The sequence below is a fragment of the Lagopus leucura genome, unplaced genomic scaffold (genome assembly GCF_019238085.1).
Source record: "Lagopus leucura isolate 7727_CA_CO unplaced genomic scaffold, USGS_WTPT01 Super-Scaffold_100049, whole genome shotgun sequence".
Classification (NCBI taxonomy): domain Eukaryota; kingdom Metazoa; phylum Chordata; class Aves; order Galliformes; family Phasianidae; genus Lagopus; species Lagopus leucura.
This window is the reverse complement of record NW_024962295.1, coordinates 320,454-340,213: the sequence shown is the minus strand read 5'-3', so window position 1 is coordinate 340,213 and position 19,760 is coordinate 320,454. Positions and strand designations below refer to the sequence as shown.

At 47.8% G+C, this 19,760-nt stretch overlaps 2 protein-coding genes across 9 annotated transcripts; both read right to left on the bottom strand.

Moving 5' to 3' along the window:
- Positions 1 to 1,094: 1,094 nt before the first annotated feature.
- On the bottom strand, positions 1,095 to 8,965 carry LOC122187633 (coagulation factor IX-like). Of its 8 annotated transcripts, XM_042885330.1 has the most exons (10): positions 7,181 to 8,965; positions 6,547 to 6,656; positions 6,027 to 6,187; positions 5,046 to 5,070; positions 4,807 to 4,920; positions 3,625 to 3,756; positions 2,916 to 3,409; positions 2,380 to 2,497; positions 2,143 to 2,306; positions 1,758 to 1,847 (listed from the first exon to the last, which is right to left on the bottom strand). In XM_042885330.1, the coding sequence occupies exons 1-9, from the start codon at positions 7,639 to 7,641 to the stop codon at positions 2,191 to 2,193; spliced, it is 1,731 nt and encodes a 576-aa protein (XP_042741264.1). In that variant the 5' UTR covers positions 7,642 to 8,965; the 3' UTR covers positions 1,758 to 1,847; positions 2,143 to 2,190. The 8 variants fall into 8 exon arrangements, with proteins under 8 accessions (XP_042741266.1, XP_042741262.1, XP_042741268.1 ...); XM_042885332.1 differs by lacking the exon at positions 2,143 to 2,306 and having other exon boundaries at positions 1,095 to 1,847; positions 6,547 to 6,724; XM_042885328.1 differs by lacking the exon at positions 2,143 to 2,306 and having other exon boundaries at positions 1,095 to 1,847.
- Positions 8,966 to 9,067: 102 nt separating this feature from the next.
- Positions 9,068 to 18,412, bottom strand: PROC (protein C, inactivator of coagulation factors Va and VIIIa). The gene is made up of 9 exons (XM_042885337.1): positions 18,303 to 18,412; positions 17,874 to 17,957; positions 17,596 to 17,756; positions 16,670 to 16,694; positions 16,029 to 16,139; positions 15,190 to 15,330; positions 14,715 to 14,824; positions 13,756 to 13,873; positions 9,068 to 9,748 (listed from the first exon to the last, which is right to left on the bottom strand). Exons 2-9 carry the CDS (start codon positions 17,938 to 17,940, stop codon positions 9,180 to 9,182), a joined length of 1,302 nt encoding a protein of 433 aa, XP_042741271.1. The 5' UTR covers positions 17,941 to 17,957; positions 18,303 to 18,412; the 3' UTR covers positions 9,068 to 9,179.
- Between the last annotated feature and the right edge of the window lie 1,348 nt (positions 18,413 to 19,760).

The window sequence follows — 19,760 nt, the reverse complement described above, 5'->3', positions numbered from 1 at the left end:
ACCCAGAAGATGCTCAGGGTCAGCTGGAGACAATAACAGAGAAGAGTGTAAGAAGATGATGCTTGCACTTGAGATCTGCCTTTGTTAGCCAGGAGGGGGATGTGCTCTTTAAGCAAAAAGTGAAGGATGCATGCACTGTTGAAGGAATTCCACTTGCATGCATGGTAAGAGCAAGTAAGTAATCCTATTTATGTAACTCAGGTGTGTGTCATTTTATGCCTGCTGTTCCAAAGTTATGTTCTTTTTTCTTTTTAATTAAGAATTGACTGACAGGCTGGATTCCTTATTGCCATAGTGGCAGGTGAAGCTCTGTGAAAGTCAATGAACTGTATTCACATCCTGGTTCCATTTGGCCCTGAAGGTCTGTGGGTCAGACTGGCTTTCCCAGCCCTCCCCCTGCAACCACCAAGCTTTATTGCAGTTATGGCACTGCACACATCAGGCACCGGGGGTATTTATCTCAAGAGTTTTGTTAACTACAGGCCCTCCGGTGTCCATGAAGCTGAAGAGAAGAGCTGATAATGAGTAAGACTTGTTTTTTATGGGAGCCTGCTGGTAGATTGTAGGAAAGGTGACAAAGTGAGAATATCTTTTGGAGATGGGTGGAAAAGACCACCTGCTAACTGCAGCATACACCTGTGTGTGCTGGTTTGCAGCAAACACTGGGAGAGAGAAATGATGTGTAAGAGGGAGTGGGGGGGGTCTCAAGAATTAATGAGTGTGCGTTTTTCCTTCAGGAAAAGGGTGTAAAAATTGGCCCTTCGTTCTGTGCTATGCCTGCAGGTCTGTGTTCTGTAGCTCCACTTGTATAGTCCCTCTCCCAAGCAGTGCAGCTGGAACAGCTTGTAGTAAAGATTCTAATCAGCAACAACTGCTATTTCAGTGAATTGAATTGTACTTGAAGCAGCAGGCACACACTGCAGAACTTCCTTGATCCATGATCCCTGCACAGCCAGAGAGCACAGCCTGCCACGTGCTTCCTTTTCTGAGCAGTCAGCCCCTGTGTGATGTGAGTGTAGGTGTGAGAAGCAAAAGAACAGCCAGCCCAGCTCTCCTTTCTACCGCCATCTTCAGAAAGAAGTTCAGTTGTCGCCTTTGTTATTGCAGGAATAGTTCTTTATTACATGTGTTGTTTTGCTTAGTAATATTTACTGAGCGATTCAACAAATCATGGTAAATTGAGACTCGGCATTCCTTTAAAGACAAACTTGGCTTTCAGCATCAGGGACAGCTGTAATACAAGAATTGTCCCTAGTTTTGAGGCCGCCCTTAGGAAAAATTAATGGAAAACTTTTCTGAATCTGCCACGCTTTCGACAGTCTCCTTAATCCAGGGGAGGTAGTTGGACACTCTGGTGTACACACCGTATTTTCCCCTTTCAGCACAGCCGTCACCCCAGCTTACGACGCCCAGCAGGAACCAAGTGTTGTGGTAAGACACAGCAAATGGGCCTCCGCTGTCGCCCTTGCAGGCATCTGCAGCTTCGGTGCCGTACCCAGCACAGAACATGTTGTCTGTCACCAGCCTGCGCGTGGCCTGCTGGCACGTGTCCATGCTCACAACGGGCAGCCGCACCCGCATGAGGAAGCGCAGTGTAGAGCCCCGGCTGTGCGTGGCGCCCCAGCCGCTCACCATCCCCACTCGTCCTTCCTCGGCCAGCAGGGCTGCCAGCTTGGGGCTGGGCAGGCAGATGGGAATGGCGTAATCGTTAAAAACCACCTCGCTGCTCAGGTACAGCAGGGCGATGTCCCCGTCGTAGTTGTTGGAATCGTAGTGCGGATGCGTCCAGCTCCGTTCCACACCTATCTTCTGCTCCTTCAGTTCTCTCTGGTACTTGTCGAAGTCACCTGTAGCCACAACAAGTTAAAGGGAAGCCGCATGCGATGGGCCTGCTCAGTATCGGGGGAGCAGGAAGCTCATGTATCAGTGCTTTGACAAAGAAAGCCGGCTGTGTGAAGTAACTTCTTGGAGTGCAGATGTGATCCTGCAACTCGGCTTTTCCAATCTGCTCCTTAGGGGTGAACCAGCAACAGCAGCAGAGTCCTGGGTAGGGACTTCACCACCAATGTTGTCAAGAACTATTGGGAAGGGCAGCACTCAGGATTCTGACATAAAGATGCAGCACTGGTCTGTGCCAGTTACCTGGGCTGTGTTCTGCTCGCTGCTGCTGTCCCTCTTTTCCTTGAGGTCTCAAGCACAAGGCTGTACTGCAGCACGCCTGGGGTGAGGGTGCCAGCTTGCTACTGCCACCAGTGCTGTTATCTTACCGGGCCCTGAGAAGTGGCAGATCTGAGACACCAAGCCTGCTGCACAATGCTGACATTTAAAATGAGATCACCTCTGGGTTTGTAGGGGCGCGCAGTGCTGACTGGTACTCACCTATGGTCACGTGGTGAGGTCGGACAAGATCGAGGCAGTGAGCAGCTGTGATCACCCAGCGGCTGTTGATCAAACTCCCTCCGCAGAAACCAATATCTCTGCTGTCACGGATCAAAACCTGCATGAGAACAGCACTGCTGTAGTAGTAGTGACAAAGGGCACGAAAGAGGGATTGTGGAAGTTCCCCTATTTGCCATTTGCCTTCAGGTTGGGATCCTCTGAAAGGCTCAGGACAAAAATCTCACCTGGGCACATAGACTAGAAATACAAACAGCCATTTCAGAAAGCATCCAGCACCACAAGCAGACAGAAACAAAATGAACGAGAGCAGAAGAGCCAGCTGCTGTAGCTGAGAAAGCACTAAACATGCAAACAGCAACAAGTGAAACACATGGATCAAAAATGCAGTTTGAGAAATAAATACATGGTGTTTGCTCAAATTACTGCTGACCTACAGACCCAACCTCAGCAACCATTGCTGAAAGCTGCTCCAGCTGGACCCAGTTGCACAGCAAGCACCCAGGTGTGCTCATTACCTGCCAGGGGCACTGTCCCCGATGACACAACGTTCCTCCAGTTATCCTGGGGTCTCTGTGCTCTGTGGGAGCGCTGGCGTTTCTCTGGGGGCACTGAGGTGTGGCTGAGACATCTGCATTGTCACTGGCATGGAGACCCCCAGGCACGTGCTGCACTGCTCCTGTCTTGTCCTGCCCGCTGCTCTGCCCGCTCTGGTTCTGCCCAGAAGATTTCTTCGCCATTTCCTCCTGCATGGCAGCCACTGTTGTCTCATTCTGCCAGGCTGGTCCCTCTGGGGGCTGTTGACTGGGGTCCCCACCTTCCTGCCCAGCATCGTCCTCCACGGCTGTGCTTTGCCCAGATGCATCCTTTAGAGCTTCCTTTTCCCCCGCAGCACTTTGCTTCCCCTTGGCCTGTTTAACTGCAGGAGTTGTGCTGCTGTTCCACGTGGCCGCCTCGTGCCGTGCTTCCTCCAAGGCACGCCGGGCTCTGATCAGGCCACATGGAAACGGGGCTGGGGGAAAAAGAGAAAGGCTGTGAGCAACGGGTGCTTGATGCTGTGTCAGGAGATGCTGGTGGGAGGAAAGGACTCATTCCTGCCCCTACTGCTGTCCTGCCTCCATTTGTGCTTACAGAGACACAGGGTTGCAGAAAGGCTAACCGAGAGGCATCCAAACGTTTCATTTTCCACACACCAAGCACAAGCTCCAGTAGCTGGGTGCACAGTACCTGTTTGCACGCACTTCTTCCCGTCCTCATGCAGGGCGTAGCCCTTGGCACAGGAGCACTGCACCTGGAAGGAGCTGCTGTCCCAGCAGTACTGCCAGCAGCCACCGTTCTTGTACCAGCACTCCAACTTCTCTGCAGTGGAAGCACAGTGCGAGGTTAGTGCTGCAAACAGGGCCCGGAGAGAGAGGTACTGCAGAGCAGGTAGTGAGGGGGGGAAAGGGAAGGAAAGGGAAGGAATTGGGGACTGAAGGAGAGGCAGGCAGAAAGGTGATGAAAGGAGGGAGGGAGGAAGAAGAGGATGAAGGGGGGAGAGAGAGATGAAGAGTGATGGAAGTGTGAGGGAGAAAATGGAAAAAGACACAGGGAAGGCAGAGAAGAACAGATAAGGTAGGAAGGCTGAAGGGAAGGGTGGGATGAAGGAAGGGAGGCAGGGAGAGAAGGGTAAAGGGAGGGTGGAGGAAATCATAAAGAGAGGTAGGGTGGGAAGGAGGGAAGAGAGGGTTGAGAGAGGAGAGTGTGGTGGTTGGATAAAGTAGGGCAGGAAAAGAGGCAGGAAACCAGAGGGAGAGTGGGAAGAAGGAAGGAAGGGAAATGGAAGGATGGGACAGAGAAAAGGAGGATAGGAGAAGAGGGGAGGAATTGGTGAGGAGAAGGGGGAAGAATGGAGGGAGAGGAAGGGAAGGAAAGGAGTTAAGGAGAGAGCAAAGAATGGAGGATGGGAAGGCAGGGAGGGAATGAAGGAATTGAGATGTGGAAAGGAAGGGGGAAAGGAAAGGGAGGGATGGAATAAATGAGGTGGGAGGAGATGGAGAGATTGAAGGGCAGGACAGAAAGAGGAAGGGAAGATGGGAGAGAGTGAAGGAGGAAGGAAGAGAAGGAGGGAAGAAAGGAAGGAAGGAAGCAAGGCAGCAAGAGAGGAAGTGGGAGATGAGCTCATGCTTTCCGCTGGGCTTGCAAAGATCAGTGCAAGGGGCCAGAATGGCAGCTGCTGTGTGACAGACAGTGCTGCCCTCCTGTGCACAACCCATTCTAAAGGGTACTTAACCAACTTAACCAACCAACCAGGTATGCATTGCACACATGAAGTCAGCATCGAGAACCCCAATGAAAAGTGTCCAGGGAACAAATCCCAGCCTTAATTCTTCCTTCACTGAATGTCCACGTGTTCGTTCCTCTACTCACCTTTTTCACAGTTGTCTCCTCCAAATTTCGGGGGGCAGATGCAAAAGTAACTGTAGCGTCTTATTTTGCAAACTCCACCATTCTTACAAGGATTTGTAGTGCATGGATTTAAACCTAAGAAAAAACACAGCACAATGTAATTCAGGGATTGAGAGATGCTTGGTTTTAAATTTCCACAGAATTCTTTGTACCCAGAAGGAACACAAGGAATAATTATTTGTAATTTTTGTTCTACCCACCTTTGTAGTTGAACCAAAACTCCATCTGCAAGAAGAAATCATGAAAGAAAACAGTCACTAAGTGGCCATACTGTTATTAGTCACTTAGAAAACAAATTTTTGTTTCCATGTAAAGCAAGAGTTTGATTAGGACCATAAAATCCTCTTCATTATCAGCACGCTCCGGAGCAGAGAACAGCAATTGGATTGTACTGGGATAAAACTCAAAGTGCAAACTCCTGCTTTGCAAGGTCCCCAGCAGAATGCCTGCAGCCTTGCAACCCAGCTGGGTGCTACGGGAACAAGGTCCTCCCTCACCTTGTATTGATCTGAGCAAGGCTGAGCCCCCTGAAAAGGCCAGAATCGTGCTGCTGGGCTGAGGTGCTCACAAAAAGAAGTTCTGGGTACAGCAGCTGCTGTACAGCTGCTTTTCCAGCACGCAGCTCTTTGAAGACCCTGCACCTAAGGCACCTAAGGCTAGAAAGCAGCCCAGGCCCCTTGCAGCACTCTGGATATTCCTGCAGATTTGACGCCTAAAGCCGAGAGCTGCAATGTGTGAAATCCTTTCTGCCAACTCCCAGCTGCTGGCAATGCCCAGCAGCACAGACACAGACACACTGCTCACCTGGGGACGGGGAGAGTGCAGCAATTCGTGCCATTCTAACTTGTGCTGAACACTACAGCTCTTTGCTCTGAACCAGGTTAAGGCAAGTGGATTACGTAGCCCCAGAACAGGGCACTATGGAGTGAGAGCACCCATGCAGCAAGTTCATCAGGAGTAGCATCTGCTCCTCCTCCTGTTCCCCTGCCACCCAAACCAAGCTTCCCCCTGCACGTTTCCCTGCTTTGTGCCTTTATAGCTATCTGAAGAGTTGGGATCTGGAATTAAAAGGACAGAACATTATTTGCTATTGGTAAGTCAACTGAAGTTAGCGTTGGGTTGATCTGTTGGTGGAATCCCTTCCAGGACAAGTCCTTCCAGCTCACTGTTCACTTTTTCACCGTTTTCTCCTGCGAATGGAAGATCTCCTTTGCCTCCTCAAATGAGCACTTCTCCTCATTGCATTCTCTCTCCAAGTTCCCTGGGCGGATCTCTTCTAGAAAATAGTTGGCACGTTTGTGGACCCTCAGCACCTCATGCGCTGCATCCTTCCTCATGAACACTAGAAAAACAAAATTGAACCATTGATTTCATCCCTAAAATCTCCTGCTGTATTAAAGATTCGATCACCTTTACAAGTGCTGTTTTTGTATTGAAGCTGAGGGAATTTCTGAAGGCCTAAGAACATTGCTGTAATTGCAAATCGTAATTCAAATTTGGGCTTTAATGTCACAAGACAGTACAGGAAAAACAGAACATGGGCCTAAGAAGGAAGTTACAAATGGCTGATGTCTCACGGAAACACAACCAAGTACTCATTTTCCTCTTGTGCATTTCAGGAAGTCCTTCTCGAACCTGCAGGACAGTGTGCTGAGATTCTCTCAAGTCAGTTAGGTTAAAAACATCATTAGAAGTACCCACCTGAATATGAGTATGGACAGCTGCTGTTGATGGAGCACATCAGCAGGATGAACATCGCCAGCAAGGAGCTGCTCTCCATCTCAGTGGGCATTTGGAAAACTGCGACTTTCCTTCAGAGGGAAAAGGTGAGTGAGATGAGATGGGTGAGCTGCCACAGCACCAGCAACGGGCAGCCAGCCTGCAAACAAGACAGCGACAAAAGGGAGTAGGAGCAAGAGAAGGGAGAAAGAGAGCAAGTTCTACTGAGTTCGTTCGGATGTGATTTCCATTGTTTCTCCGAGTATTGCCAATGCTGTAGGAATGCCAACAGTTTGCAGGGTGATGTGCACAGATGGACCTAGCCCAGAAAGCAGCACAGGGTCTGATCCAAAGCTCTCAGAAGTGACAGAGGAGCTGAGATGAGGCAGCAGGCACGGATCAGGCCCAGCCAGAGCAGCACTCCCTGCCACAGCCCTGCCTGCATTGCCAAGGGCTGTGGTGAGGTCTGAGCTCCACAGCAGTCCGTGGTCTCCAATGACGGAGCGTTCTGTCAACTAAGACTGCATTTGCAAGCTCCGATTAGGAAACCATGCACCACATGCCTGGCTCCAAACATGTCTCCCTGCTACCTTCACAGGGGTCTGACAGCACGTACCTCTTTGCTATCTGTGTCATCTGCCAAAAAACAGGATCCAGAATGCATTCGCTTTTACACAGAAACGTGCATTTATACTCACTTTTTTTTCTTTTATTTTTTAGGGGCGACAGGAAAGAGATTTGGATGCGCACCAGGAAGCGCCGTGAGGTCATGAGGTTGATCATTAACCAGGCACAAATATTGACAGAGGAGAGACAACCTTCTGGATTCCCTGAAACCCACCCGCAATCCAAAATCCAAAGACAATTCCATGTTTCTGCACACACACACACGTGTGAATAGAAACAAAAGATCATTAAAAGTATCCCCCAATGATAAGAGTCGCCTCTTTGTAGCAACCTCCTCAGGAGTTTGGTACTGTTGAGAGCAGATTCCTGGAGCCCCCGTTTTCTTTCAGTTGGTGAGATAAGTGACCTGGAAAATACACAAAGCTGCTCTGCAAACATCTTTTGAAACATGCAAAGCTGTGCAGGTGGACGCGCTGCAGCTTCCTGCAGGCAGGCAAACACTGCCTGCTAACAACCAAAGCTGTTCACTGACATCAGGAGTTCTGCCCTTGGTCAGAGCCCAGCTTTACTGGCTTTGAACACAGCACCATTTTGTTCTTGTAGTTCAATGCGTACCAAGGCTTCTCAGAGGCACGTTTTCGTGGTTCAGGTTTTGTGTGGAAGGTTGCTGCTCAAAGAAGTGCAATTCTTTAACATCCGTCAGTCCCTAAATTCATTCCAAATTTAAAAAGGGGAGGGGGAAACAAAGAGTGAGACAGAGACTGGTGGCTGAGGTACTCTGGTTTCAGCTTACCTCCAACTCGTTTGTTGTTGGCCTGTTTCTTGTATGCATGAATCAACTTCTCCGCTCGCTTTGTAAATGTGAGCAGCTCATAAGTCAACAAGACAAGTCTGCAGGCCTAAGAGGTATTACTATATTATTTTCCCTACAAATTCTAATACAACTGGGTTGTTCTTTCATTTCAGAATCTCATCACGAGAGCAAACTGATCACTGATCCAAACAGGGCTCCAAATCCCAAAGGAGATACTGGAAGCCTGCACCCACTACAGCACGGCTGGTTTCCCCTTTTCTCTGTAGGACCAATTACATTGAGCAGGCTCGTGTGTCAAGATTAAAAACAAGCAGGAACTGTGATTGCATTCAATTTCATTTAGACTAATCCAACTTCCCTGCTTTGCTTACTGGCATACCAACAGAAGTATCGATAGGGATGCAAACACACATAAAACTATCAGTAAGTAAAAGGAACACTAATGCAGCCTGCCGCTGAATAGAAATGAACAAAACAGTTTGCTTAGCTTGCTAATTAGACCAGATCTACAGACATGACAATAAATAGAGCATGCAAGAGTTCGCAATTAAGCCTCTTTTCTTAAGTCACAGCAGAGTTCCCACTGACTTTCAAGGAACTCTGAGTAGCTACAAGCAGTCACTGTGTTTGCAAGGAACAGAAAATACAGAGGAGATCTACTGAGCTGCTGCATCAGCTGGACCTGCAAGCACTGGATTCAAATGTGAATGATTGGAGGCAGTGATGAAGTTAAGAAAACTGCATTTTGTTGAAAGACAAATCACACAAACACAAAGCAAACCAGCACAGTTACTGCAGCTGCTGTGTTAGAGCTGAAATGACAGAACTGGATGAAGAAGTATTCAACTTTAAACATCTTCTCAATAGACCTCTCTGGCATTCTCCCCAGCGCCCACTGGGTTCAGTCATTTCACACCTAGCAGGCAGATCTGTTGGACAACAGGCCATTCTTGTTACAACTCTGTGCAGGCTCTCAGCACAAGGGGGTACAGTACACCTCTTGCCTGTAAGGCCTAAGCAGGACCATACATATAAACAACAGAACTTGGAGAAAGTAGCACGTGAGGTTAACAGATGCTCAGCATTTAATATTGTAGATGCGACAGCACATTACACCTCATACCATCACTAGCACAGCACACAGCCACAGTATTCCAGGCTCAAAGCACCAGAATCAACCCCTCCAGGAACCTGACATCTTATTTATGTGGTGCTGGATCCATTCCAGGTACTGACTGACTTTGGTGTACACTCCAAACTTCTCCTTTTTTCCACAGCCTTCTCCCCAGCTCACCAGTCCTACCAAAAACCAAGTATCCTGATATTTAGTGACCATCGGTCCTCCGCTGTCCCCACTGCAGGAATCCTTCCTGTCTCCCAAACTCCCCGCACACAGCATGTTGTCAGAGATGGTGTTTGTCATCACTTGGGCGCACTCATTCTTGGGAACGATGGGGATTTCGATGTAGCTGAGGAGAGCAGAGTAATTCCTCGTCTCATCGCTTGTGCTGCCCCAACCGGTCACCAGCATCTGCCTGCCCTTGGTTGTCAGCTCGTGCTCTGCCAGGTCCCGCGTGGGAAGGCAGATGGGCAGGGCGTACTTGTCATACATGGCAGGCTCTGCCAAGTGCAGCATGGCGATGTCGTTGTCTGAGGTCAGCTTGCTGTAATTCTCATGGCGCACGTATCTGTCAACACGAATGGTTTGCTCGCTGGGCTCCGTACGGAGACGGTGGTATTTACCTGCAGGGGCAAAGAGGGAGATGAGAGCTGCTCCTGGGCTTCTGACTCCTCAGAACAAAGGGAGCCTTCCTGGCTTCTGTCACCAAAGCAACTGGATTATATCGAAGGTTAACAGCGTTCTACTCGAGAGACAAAGTGTGAACTTTCCAGATCTGCCCACGCCATGAATGCGTGCTGTACTGATTTCACAGAATCACAGAATCACAGAATTGTAGGGGCTGGAAGGGACCTCCGGAGATCATCGAGTCCAACCCCCCTGCCAAAGCAGGTTCCCTACAGCAGGTCGCACAGGTCAGCTTCCAGGCAGGTCTTGAACATGTCCAGAGGAGGAGACTCCCCCACCTCCCTGGGCAGCCTGTTCCAGTGCTCCGTCACCTCACTGTAAAGAAGTTCTTGCGCACACTGGTGCGGAGCTTCCTGTGCTGCAGTTTCCAGCCGTTTCCCCTTGTCCTGTCTCCACTCACCACTAAAATTTAATGCCCTACAGCTGTGATCAGCTGAGAAGCTTAAACTGCTCAATATCCCCCTGCTGAGTTCGTATTATAGCACACCTGTGTAACTCCAGAGATGTTCATGGGAAGGAACCCAGCTGTCCTGGAGCCAGCACAGCCAGCGCACAGCAAAGGAAGACATTTACATTATACATGTGCTGTATAACCAGCATCTGAATGTCTGTATTTCAGGTTTCAAAGGATAAATGTGACTAACTGATAACACCATCCCACCCTAAAATTGTGCACCTGTATCTTAAGGATTCTTCGACCACTTAAGACTCCTCTATTTCTGTTTGTGCTGCGTGATCGGCCACTTCATGGGCTGAGCAGTTATGCAAAAATAAGCTGGAAGCTATGCTGAAAGAGGCCAGAAAGGGAAGAACAATTCATTTATGTGTGATACAATGGAGAAGAAAGATATCTGATAGGATGTGAGGAAGTAGCCACCAAAAAGTCGCATTTCTGTGCTATTTAAGCTTAATTTCAATGTCTGTTTCAGTACCTACTCAATAAAAACACTTCTCCCTTGGGAATCCATTCGTTCTGCAAACCCAAGGGTGCTTTCCATCTCAGTCACTCTGTGGGTGAGCTGCAAATTTCTCTTTATGATCACCTTTCCAAATGCAGGCTACACCACATCGTCCTTCCACTTTGCCCCGTTCCAATTAACTTTTCAGTTCCCTCAGTCTTACTTGGATCCTTCCAAACAAATCCTTAAAGTTCCTCTGACTTTGCACTACCAAGGTCACTTGCCATGCTTGAGCCTCTCAATGGGGTATTGCTGCTGGTGTTTCTTGTCTGTTTTTCTTTCTTTTTCCTGTAAGTGTGTTTCCAAGAATGGGGACTTTATAATTCAGAGCAGCTCCAGAAACATTCTCAAAAGACTCCATGAAGTCCAGCTTTGAACCTTGGACTTCTAGACCCCTTATTTCTGATCCTCTCCTCTTGTTCCTTTGCAGACAGCCAGTGGCCATTTAATATGTGGCCACAGTAAGCAGTTCAGACTGCTCAAACCCCTCTAGACATCACCTAGAGGACTTCCTATCACCAAGCCATCACTCACAAAACAAGTGTTTGTCTTCCATCTTGACTCCTCTTTCTGACAGCAGCACCCTGGGAGCACATCTCCTCGCTCTGTTCTCCCACTCTGCAGCTGCTGTGACAAAGGGCTGACTGGCAGATACCCAAGGGTAAAGGGCAGGGTTCTACTCTGATCTTCACACATACAACTCTGCTTCACACGCAGGAGCAAGTGCCACAGGAAGGAGGTTTGGGATGTTCTCAGATCCATCTTCCAAATATCTACTCTGAGATCTAACTTTCCACTTCAGACATGAACAAATTCAGCTACCAGAGCACTCTCCAAGATCATGAGTGCAAACCCAGGTGTGAGCCTTCCCCCCAGTTTTGTTCTTACAGTTGGTGAACAGAAGGTGAAATAGGAGAAGGCCAGAAGACTGATGGGCTGGAGGCAGGTCAGCTACCACCCCTGCAGTCAATACAGACACCTTCATTCCTGCCCCACAGCTCACCTGTGCACGTGCAGACGTGGCAATGTCTCCACTCAAACTGTTCCGTGTATCTCAAGGTTGTCTTAAAGCTCCTTTCTGCTCAACCAGGAGCATAACTTCATTCTTTCTTCTCTATTGGTGAAGACTCAAGATGTTCTGCACATCCACCCTCTCTCCACCGCCTCCTACACCACAGTAAACCACACTTATGTGGTTTCTATCATCTCACCACAGTAAGGTTCCTCCAGGTTTAATGGGAGGGGTCCTCTCAAAAATGCCACAACTCAGTCCGCAGCCACACACTTGTTTTTGCTTCTATTAATGAGGAAGGTCTTTCAAGGCAGCTGGGAGAGTGGGATAAATCTGAGCCCTTTTTGCTGGTTATCCTTGCACCGTAAATTACTCCGTTTACTTGCCCTGAATTTATGTGTGAGATGTTTCTTGAGTTTCATTTAAGCCAAACAAATCAATCTCTCAAACCATGGCTTTCAAGCACTGGCACTTCCATGGAAAATCACTTATGCTCCACCTTTGTATCTGATTAGCATGTGACTTTCTGGACAGTTTCTTTGCTATCCCAGCTGAAAGCTGATCACACTGCACAGATGCCCACCAGGACCTGCACTACAAGACCAGGTTGCAGTGATTTCCTTGCAGCCTTTCCCTAGCTAAAGAAAAGGGTAGATGTGGCACTTGGGGACATGGTGCGGTGCCTGTGGTGGTGATGGGTTGGCAGTTGGACTAAATGACCTTGGAGGTCTTTTACAACCTTAATTGTCCTGATTTTCCCACTAATTAATCCCTTTCAAGTAACATCAAAGCTACATCTAGCACTCCCAAGCATTCTAGTTGGAACCAGATGAGCTCGAAGGTCCCTTCCAACCCAAATCATTCTATGATTCAAACACCACTTCTGATGACTGCTTTTCCCTAAAGCATTCCAAGGCTCTTTACCAAGTTACAGGCTTTTGCTTCTTGGGACTCACTATAACTGAATAAACATATGCTAAGCAATCACTTAACAGGAAAGAAAATAGCTTAGAAACTGGAAGTGCTTGGAGGTGTGTAGTCTGTGTGCGATTTCAAAGCTAGACATTCACTTCTATTTTGATGTCTCTCTGTGGAAGAGGGGGATATTCTAGCACTAAAAGGACCCAAGGATATATCATGTTTCTCCATTCATCCTGTATGTTGAACAAGGAATGACTGACGTAAACACACCCATCCCTGTGTGCCCTAGGGTCTGAGGTCTCAAAAGTGTGCACATCCATGCATACAGACAGTACATTTCCAAGGTTTTCCACAATTATTGGGAACAACCCAGCCCTTCACCAAAGGAGAAAGGAAGCAGTAAACCTGCCGTGTCTTCAACAGTGGTACAAAGAAAACAGTAAGAAAAAAAGTCCACTTCAATGTGACTGGAACTCGGATTATTTTTGTCCATTAATTGAGAAGCAGTGCTGCATTCAGCACACGTTTTTTCATGCTTAAGAGCAGCAGTGCCAGTAACGCAGTGATGTAGTTCTGCAACACTTTCCTCCTTTTTTACTGTAACTCTCTCAAGTAATGCTGCTTAAATGCATCAAAAGGTAGGAAGAGGCACTGTGACATTCTCCTCCTGAGCTCAAGGCTTTACACTTTGTAAGAGGAAGTTTTTTCCTTGCCAGTCTTAGGAGGATCTTGAATATTTCCATGCACAGAAAAGCACAAGCAGAAGAGATTTCTCAAAAGTGACTTCTAAGTCTTTCTACTATACAGACAATCAGCAGTGTTCTGAATCAGCTCACTGCCATGCTAAGGTTGACAGTGGCTCAGATGAAATCAGTTTTACTGATCCTTTTTGATCTGTGCTGTGGTGCAAGCTAAGCACTTCCTAGACAATCCGCTTCTCCATGCAGGGGGATTTCTGCCTTTATAACCCACTGGTCTTTCTCCCAAGGTGACGTAAGCTGGGAATTTTCAGAGAAGTGCTTAAAAAGAAAGGGCTGGATTTTTTCCATACCAAGTCTTACTTTGAGAGTCTCTCCCATCTCAACGCAGTGTGCAGCTGTTAGGACCCAGGAGGGATGGATGAGAACACCTCCACACAGGAATTTCCCTTTCAGATTTTGCAGCATAACCTGAAACAAAGAAACATGGAGGTGTGACACTGCAGGAAGCACAGCTCACAAGATACAGCATGCGTTTTCCTTTGTGGTTGAAATATGCACACACGGATCAAACACCAAAGCATATCGTGCTCACTGAAGCCCAAGCTCTACAAAAGTAACAAGGTTTCTGTAGAACATCTACAAAAACAATTGAATATTCTTCCCAAATAAGGGCTGGCTTCACCCAAACCAGCAAGGGACAATGCTGGTCACTGCAAGAACAGGCTATGCTACTTCAAAAGGGCACATGACAACAGTTTCAGCTCAGACTCCAACTCTCCTATGATGGCATAACATTCAGTATCAGAGACAGGCAGGCCCTGATGATAAACATTCACTACTTCCATGACACGCTCTGTGAGGTCTCCTCTTTCTCTGTGGCATCTCAGCCTGCTCTGTAAAGCTGTCACGTATTTGGCTGATTAAACCTGATAACTTGAATTTATGACAGATAAGGCTTACAGGAAAAGATTTCTGCAGAAAAAGGGGAGAAGGTTACCTCCAGCTCCCACAGTAATGCAGCTACAATAGCTGGAGAGAGCACCAGGCACCGTGAGATGATGAATGGCATTCCCTAGCAGGGAGCAACAGAGCAGTAAATGCCACTACCCTCCTCTCAACACTGGTGGCAAAGTAAAAAAATCTTGTGAACAATGACAAGGCCAAGAGCGCTAACAGATATTTCTCCCCGTTACTCCAAATGTTGGGCTGCTTTTGAAGGAGCTGAGCAAATCTCAGTTTGTTGTGATGCCAGGATTATTAACAGAGGAGTCTTGCTGGAGCAGGCAGAGAAAGACTCTTTACTCCTTACCTGCCAAGGGCTAAAACCCCTTCCTCCTGAATTGCCCCCAATAAGCCGAATATTGAATTCTGCTTTGCCTTCAATGTAGTCCATTTTCACTCGTCCACAGGGGAACTCCACTAGAGAAAACACAGAGAAATTAACTGGCACAGCTCACCCAACAGAACATCTCTCAGAGCAACCCCTCTGTCTCTAATCCAGGCAGTACTACACGTCATCTTTAGGAACTCCTCAATGACTGCAGAGCAGGCAGTTTCCTGTTTCGCCTGTGAATCCCCACGAGGCAAACACAGGCACAATTTAGGCTCTTAGTGGCCATAAAGTGGGCCTGGGTTTGGGAAATACAGGCACAGAATTCCTCTGCATGAAATGGATGCTCTGAAAATTAGTATGAAGTGCACTGCAAGCACATTTCCCTTAAATTGCTCTTATTTCATGTCCAAATAATTCTCTGTGACAACTCCCATGAACATCCTCCTCTTACCTACAGGTGTGCACATGTTATGGTCGTTCATCAGCTGGTAGCCAGACGCACAGCTGCAGTAGCGGCACTGCTTGGCAGGGTCCTCCTTGCAGAAATGCTGACATCCTCCATTATCCACAGAACAGTTGTTGTATTTGACCTCTGGGAAAAAAGAAGCAAGACAGGAGAAGCTGGAGAGCCAAAGAGTCACAGGAGGTGGCAAAATGGCATCCTGATTCAAGTGACAAACAGCTGACAGCACATCTGGGGTGAGAACTGTGGGCTCTTGTGGCAAGTAGGGCCCTTCAGACAGCAAACAGACCTCGAACAAGGCAGTGGGGAGATGAAGAACCCAGCGATTACTGCCAGGGCAGGCAGGCTGGAGAACAGAAAATTCTCTATCACTGACCAGTGGTGGAAGGTGGTGATGATACAAGATGCAGATGCTCATAATTAAATACACTACTCAGCTTTTCTCCAGGGAAGACATCGTTCCAGTAATGACATTTTCAGTGGATTGTTTTTCCCTCTCTATTGCAAAACCACCAACCAACCAACCAACCAACCAACCAACCAAACTCACCTGTACTGACTGTTTTAAAGTCACTGATCCTTTACAGAACCATTTCCAATGCTTTTGTAAAACACAGATTTTTCAGATTTCCAAACCTCTCGCATGGAAACACAAACTTCAGTAAGAACTGATGATCTTTCTACTGCATTATGAAGCAACAGAGAAATCACACCAGTAGTGAAAGCGAGTATACCTTGCAATGGCAGAATTGTTGGTCCCTATACGCAGAGATCCCCATCACAGAGAATGTTTTTTTATATATATGATGGATTAAAGGCAGCATTACCATAATTGCACTGAGCTCCCTCCCAGCCTTTGTCACAGATGCAGGAATACGATCCAATATTGTCCTTGCAGGCCCCATTGGAACAAGGCTTCTGTGCACATTGATCTCCATCTGGAACACGCAGTTAAGAGCCTGAGCTCTGGCTCAGAGCAAACACAAAAACAAGCAGATCCCTGATCCCCAGGCACCATGCACAGCTTCTGCCTCCACACGGTGATAACTGTGGGGCTGCCCCAGATAAAGGCGTTTGTTTATGCTTTGAATTACAACTGCAGAAGGAGTGGAGTGGGCAGAAAGGAAAGAAAGTAAAACCTGAGGCAGCCAGGGCAGAGGCAAGTTACTGCAGGAGCAGAGAGCAATAACTGGGGCTTCTCTTTGAGCCATGCCAGGCAGGGACAGAGCAGCAGAGATCACTCTTGCCCAGTGCCTCAGCTGTGGGGAGGTGACTGATAATGGGTACAGATGCACGTGAGATATTTTAAGAGGCTGGTTATACAATAGGACTGGAAAACGTACTTTACATGCCCCATTTAACAGAGAATGAAAATACAAACTAGTAAGCAACACATGGCAGCAGAATGCAGAGCACCAGCAAACCTTGAAGAAACACAGACAGATGATTGAGAAAGAAATTTACTTACCTACATACTTGTTCCAAAACTCTAGCTGTAGAGAAACAACATTTACATTAAGGCCAGAGGCAGATTTTTCACAAGCAAGGGATTTGAAATGCACCACAGTCTTGCTCAACACAGCACAGCACTCTAGTCAGCTAGGTCTCTTCCTTCTTGGCAGCACAGTGACATGCATGGTTAACAAAAGTGGCCAACCCCCAACGTTCATATATGGCAGCCATGAGCCTACTCAGCACAGATCTCCCCTGCCCTGCTTGCAGCCCCACCACCACCACGACCCCTCAGTATCCCCCCAGATTCTCTTTCCCGGTTGCTCACTGCCAGGCAAGTCACTCATGTTCTCAGTGCAAAACTACATTTGTGCCCAGTTGGGAGGCAAAACTGGGGAAGGCTGTAAGAAGACTCTGGGGCCTGAGGGATGGCAAGGACTGGATCATCCTAAATAGCAAGCCCACTGCATTTGATGCAACAGCAAGACTATGAAAAAAAAAGACAAAACAACAAGCTCATACTCATTGACAAGGTGTGGAAAGGGGCAGCAACCAGTGATGTTTACAGTTACGTCCATCCCTCACGAGGCTGGAGGATGTGGGGAGAAGCTAATGATATGAGAAATGTTTGCCTGGCACAGATGGCAGTCTGGAGACATACAGACTAACAAAAACACAGTGGCAGCAAGAATAGGCAGTGGGGTCAAGCAGGGATTGGAATTACCTGCCTGGGATGTAAAGCACAAAATTGGGTCTGGTGGGACATGTGTGAACAGCCAAGTGCCACAGCCCAAACAAGCAGTGATAACTTGACAATCACCACAACACACTGAATGCCCTACCTTCAGAGTCAGGAGTGCTGGCAGCAACACCTCCTATGCTCCAGACTACAATACTTTGACAAACAATCTATTGGTTTAGTCTTATGTTCCTCCAACTTACTGTGGCTTCCTTGGTTTCAAATATCTCACTGGCCTCCTCAAAGTCGCACGTCTCCTCGTTGCACTCACGTTCCAGAGAACCTGGTTTCACCTCCTCCAGGAAAGAGTTGGCCCGCTTCTGGATTTTCAGGACTTGGTTTGCATCCTTGTAGCTGTAAAATACTAGAAGCAAAAACGTGAGCGTGGGGAAGCAGGGAAGAGAGCAGCCTGAAAATCAGCAGCTGGCAGGGAGCAGAAATCATGCTCACAGTGACTGGAATGGGGTGAAGGCACACTTACTCGAGGTATGGCACACTGGTGAGGAGCAGGCAGCCAGCAGCACCCCTATAGTGATGAGCTTCCACATGCTGCAGCAGAAGTCCCCTTGGAAGAACAGCCAGGTGTGAAGGGGAGCGTGCAGTGAGCTGCAGCACGGCCCCACGCTGGAGGCTGGATCTGCTCAGGCAGCTCAGGTTTTCCTCACTTCTCTATCACACAGCAGCTCCCTCACAGAATGCTGTTTCTCTCTGATGTCAGCTCCAAGGTGGTTTGTCAGAGCCCCCCAGCCTGCTTCCAGATCCCTCCAACCCACCAGCAGCTTGCCCAGAGCATTCCCTATCAGCCCCAGCACCTCCCCTTGCCATCAGACACCTCTGACAAACTTTATGCTTAATTAAATTAAGCTGTTCTTTGAAACCCTGAGTGATACCATATCTTTGAGGCACTTACTGCTTTATTCAGTGTGAATCAGCGTGATTTATTCTTCCGCCATGAGCTCTGCTGGAACTTGGGTTAATCCATAACTTCAGCTATTTACTTTTTAGAGTGACATGAAGTGCTTTCCCTTTAGTCATTAAGCAAACAGTGCTCAGGGGGAGCTCGACAGTTTACCTGCATGGAAAAGTGAAACAGTTGTCCTCTCTGCCTTTTCAAATCCATTCTGTGCTTTTTTTTCCCCATCAATTTCATCAGTTTTGGAACTCACAGCATCCAAACTGCAGCTGGGGAAGGTGTGTGTGCACTGAAGCTCTGCTGATACGTTCTTCATCCTCGACTCAGCTGCGATTAATGACAACAGATGTGTGCTGAAAATACATTTTATAAAACACGCCTTAAGACAGGAAACGTAACAGGAAACTCAAGAAGAAACAAATAGATTAATGTCAGTTCTACCTAGCACACAAATAATATTTGCACCTGAGGTAACTACACAGAAATAGTGCTTTACATGCATAACTTGCATGTTTTGAACACATTTCTGTTTGCAAGATTTGTGACTGTTTGGAACTCAGGACAAGCACACCAACTGTCCACATAAAACACTGAGAAGTGATGTGTCAGATGCTAAGAACCTTTTTGTTGTTTTATTTTTATCTGACACCGGTATTCAGAAAGGATGTAACTCCTGAGCAGCTCTGGCAGCCTGCTCACACAGGACAAGAGGCTGAATGCCTCCCATCTGCTCCTCTCCTGTGCAGACACTACAACACAGTGCCTGAAGGGTCACTGGTAAGCCAGCTCATGCTGGAGCTCTCCGGAGAGAAGTTCCAGACAATGATGGGGTATTTTAAACCCTAATTTCCATTACCTCCTCACTCTGTGCATATCAGAAACACCACAGCTTGCCCACAGCCCAGTAGTGGGGCACAGCTGTTCATCCCCAACACTCACACACAAGAGACAAATGAGGAATGTTCCTGATGGCCCTGAAGGTGCTCTACAGGTAAGGAAGGACAGGGCTGCTTTGGAACCTGCTTGCTTCCACGCTGCCCAGTCAGGGGGAGCAGAAGAAGAACAAATGTCAGCAATCCCAACCCAAAACACGTAGAGCAAGAAGAGAAAAAAGCAGGAGAAAATATTTTAAAATAGAAATCTTATTGGCACTTTTAGAGCACACAACCCGCTGCCAACCTTCCCAAGCTCTGTCTGATGGCTGTAATTAAACCAAGGGCCAGCAGCGCTGAGCAGCAGGCCTGACAGCACAGCAATGACACCTGAGCGGGGCCAAGAGCTTCCTTCTCTTTGGAGAGACCAAAAGGACCAGAATGAACAACTTGCATCAGAGGAGCGACCACCCCTTCTGTCTCTCTGCCCTTTCTTTGCATGTTTCTGTGATGCTCAGTGCAGAGCTGCACACTCCAGTCCACTGTGCACGTGTGAGCACAGATAGTCATTTTATTTCTCTCT

Bases quoted from the DNA above. Each gene is read 5' to 3' on its own strand.
- LOC122187633 (XM_042885328.1), bottom strand. From the start codon at position 7,641: ATGTTTCAAAAGATGTTTGCAGAGCAGCTTTGTGTATTTTCCAGGTCA. The intron at 6,657-7,180 runs GTACGTGCTGTC...TTCCCTCTGAAG, and splicing joins ATGACACAGATAGCAAAGAG to GAAAGTCGCAGTTTTCCAAA. The intron at 4,921-5,045 runs GTGGGTAGAACA...GTTTTTTCTTAG, and splicing joins GTTTTGGTTCAACTACAAAG to GTTTAAATCCATGCACTACA.
- PROC (XM_042885337.1), bottom strand. From the start codon at position 17,940: ATGTGGAAGCTCATCACTATAGGGGTGCTGCTGGCTGCCTGCTCCTCA. The intron at 16,140-16,669 runs GTAAGTAAATTT...TGCGTGTTCCAG, and splicing joins GTTTTGGAACAAGTATGTAG to ATGGAGATCAATGTGCACAG. The intron at 13,874-14,714 runs GTAAGGAGTAAA...TCTTTGTTTCAG, and splicing joins GGGGTTTTAGCCCTTGGCAG to GTTATGCTGCAAAATCTGAA.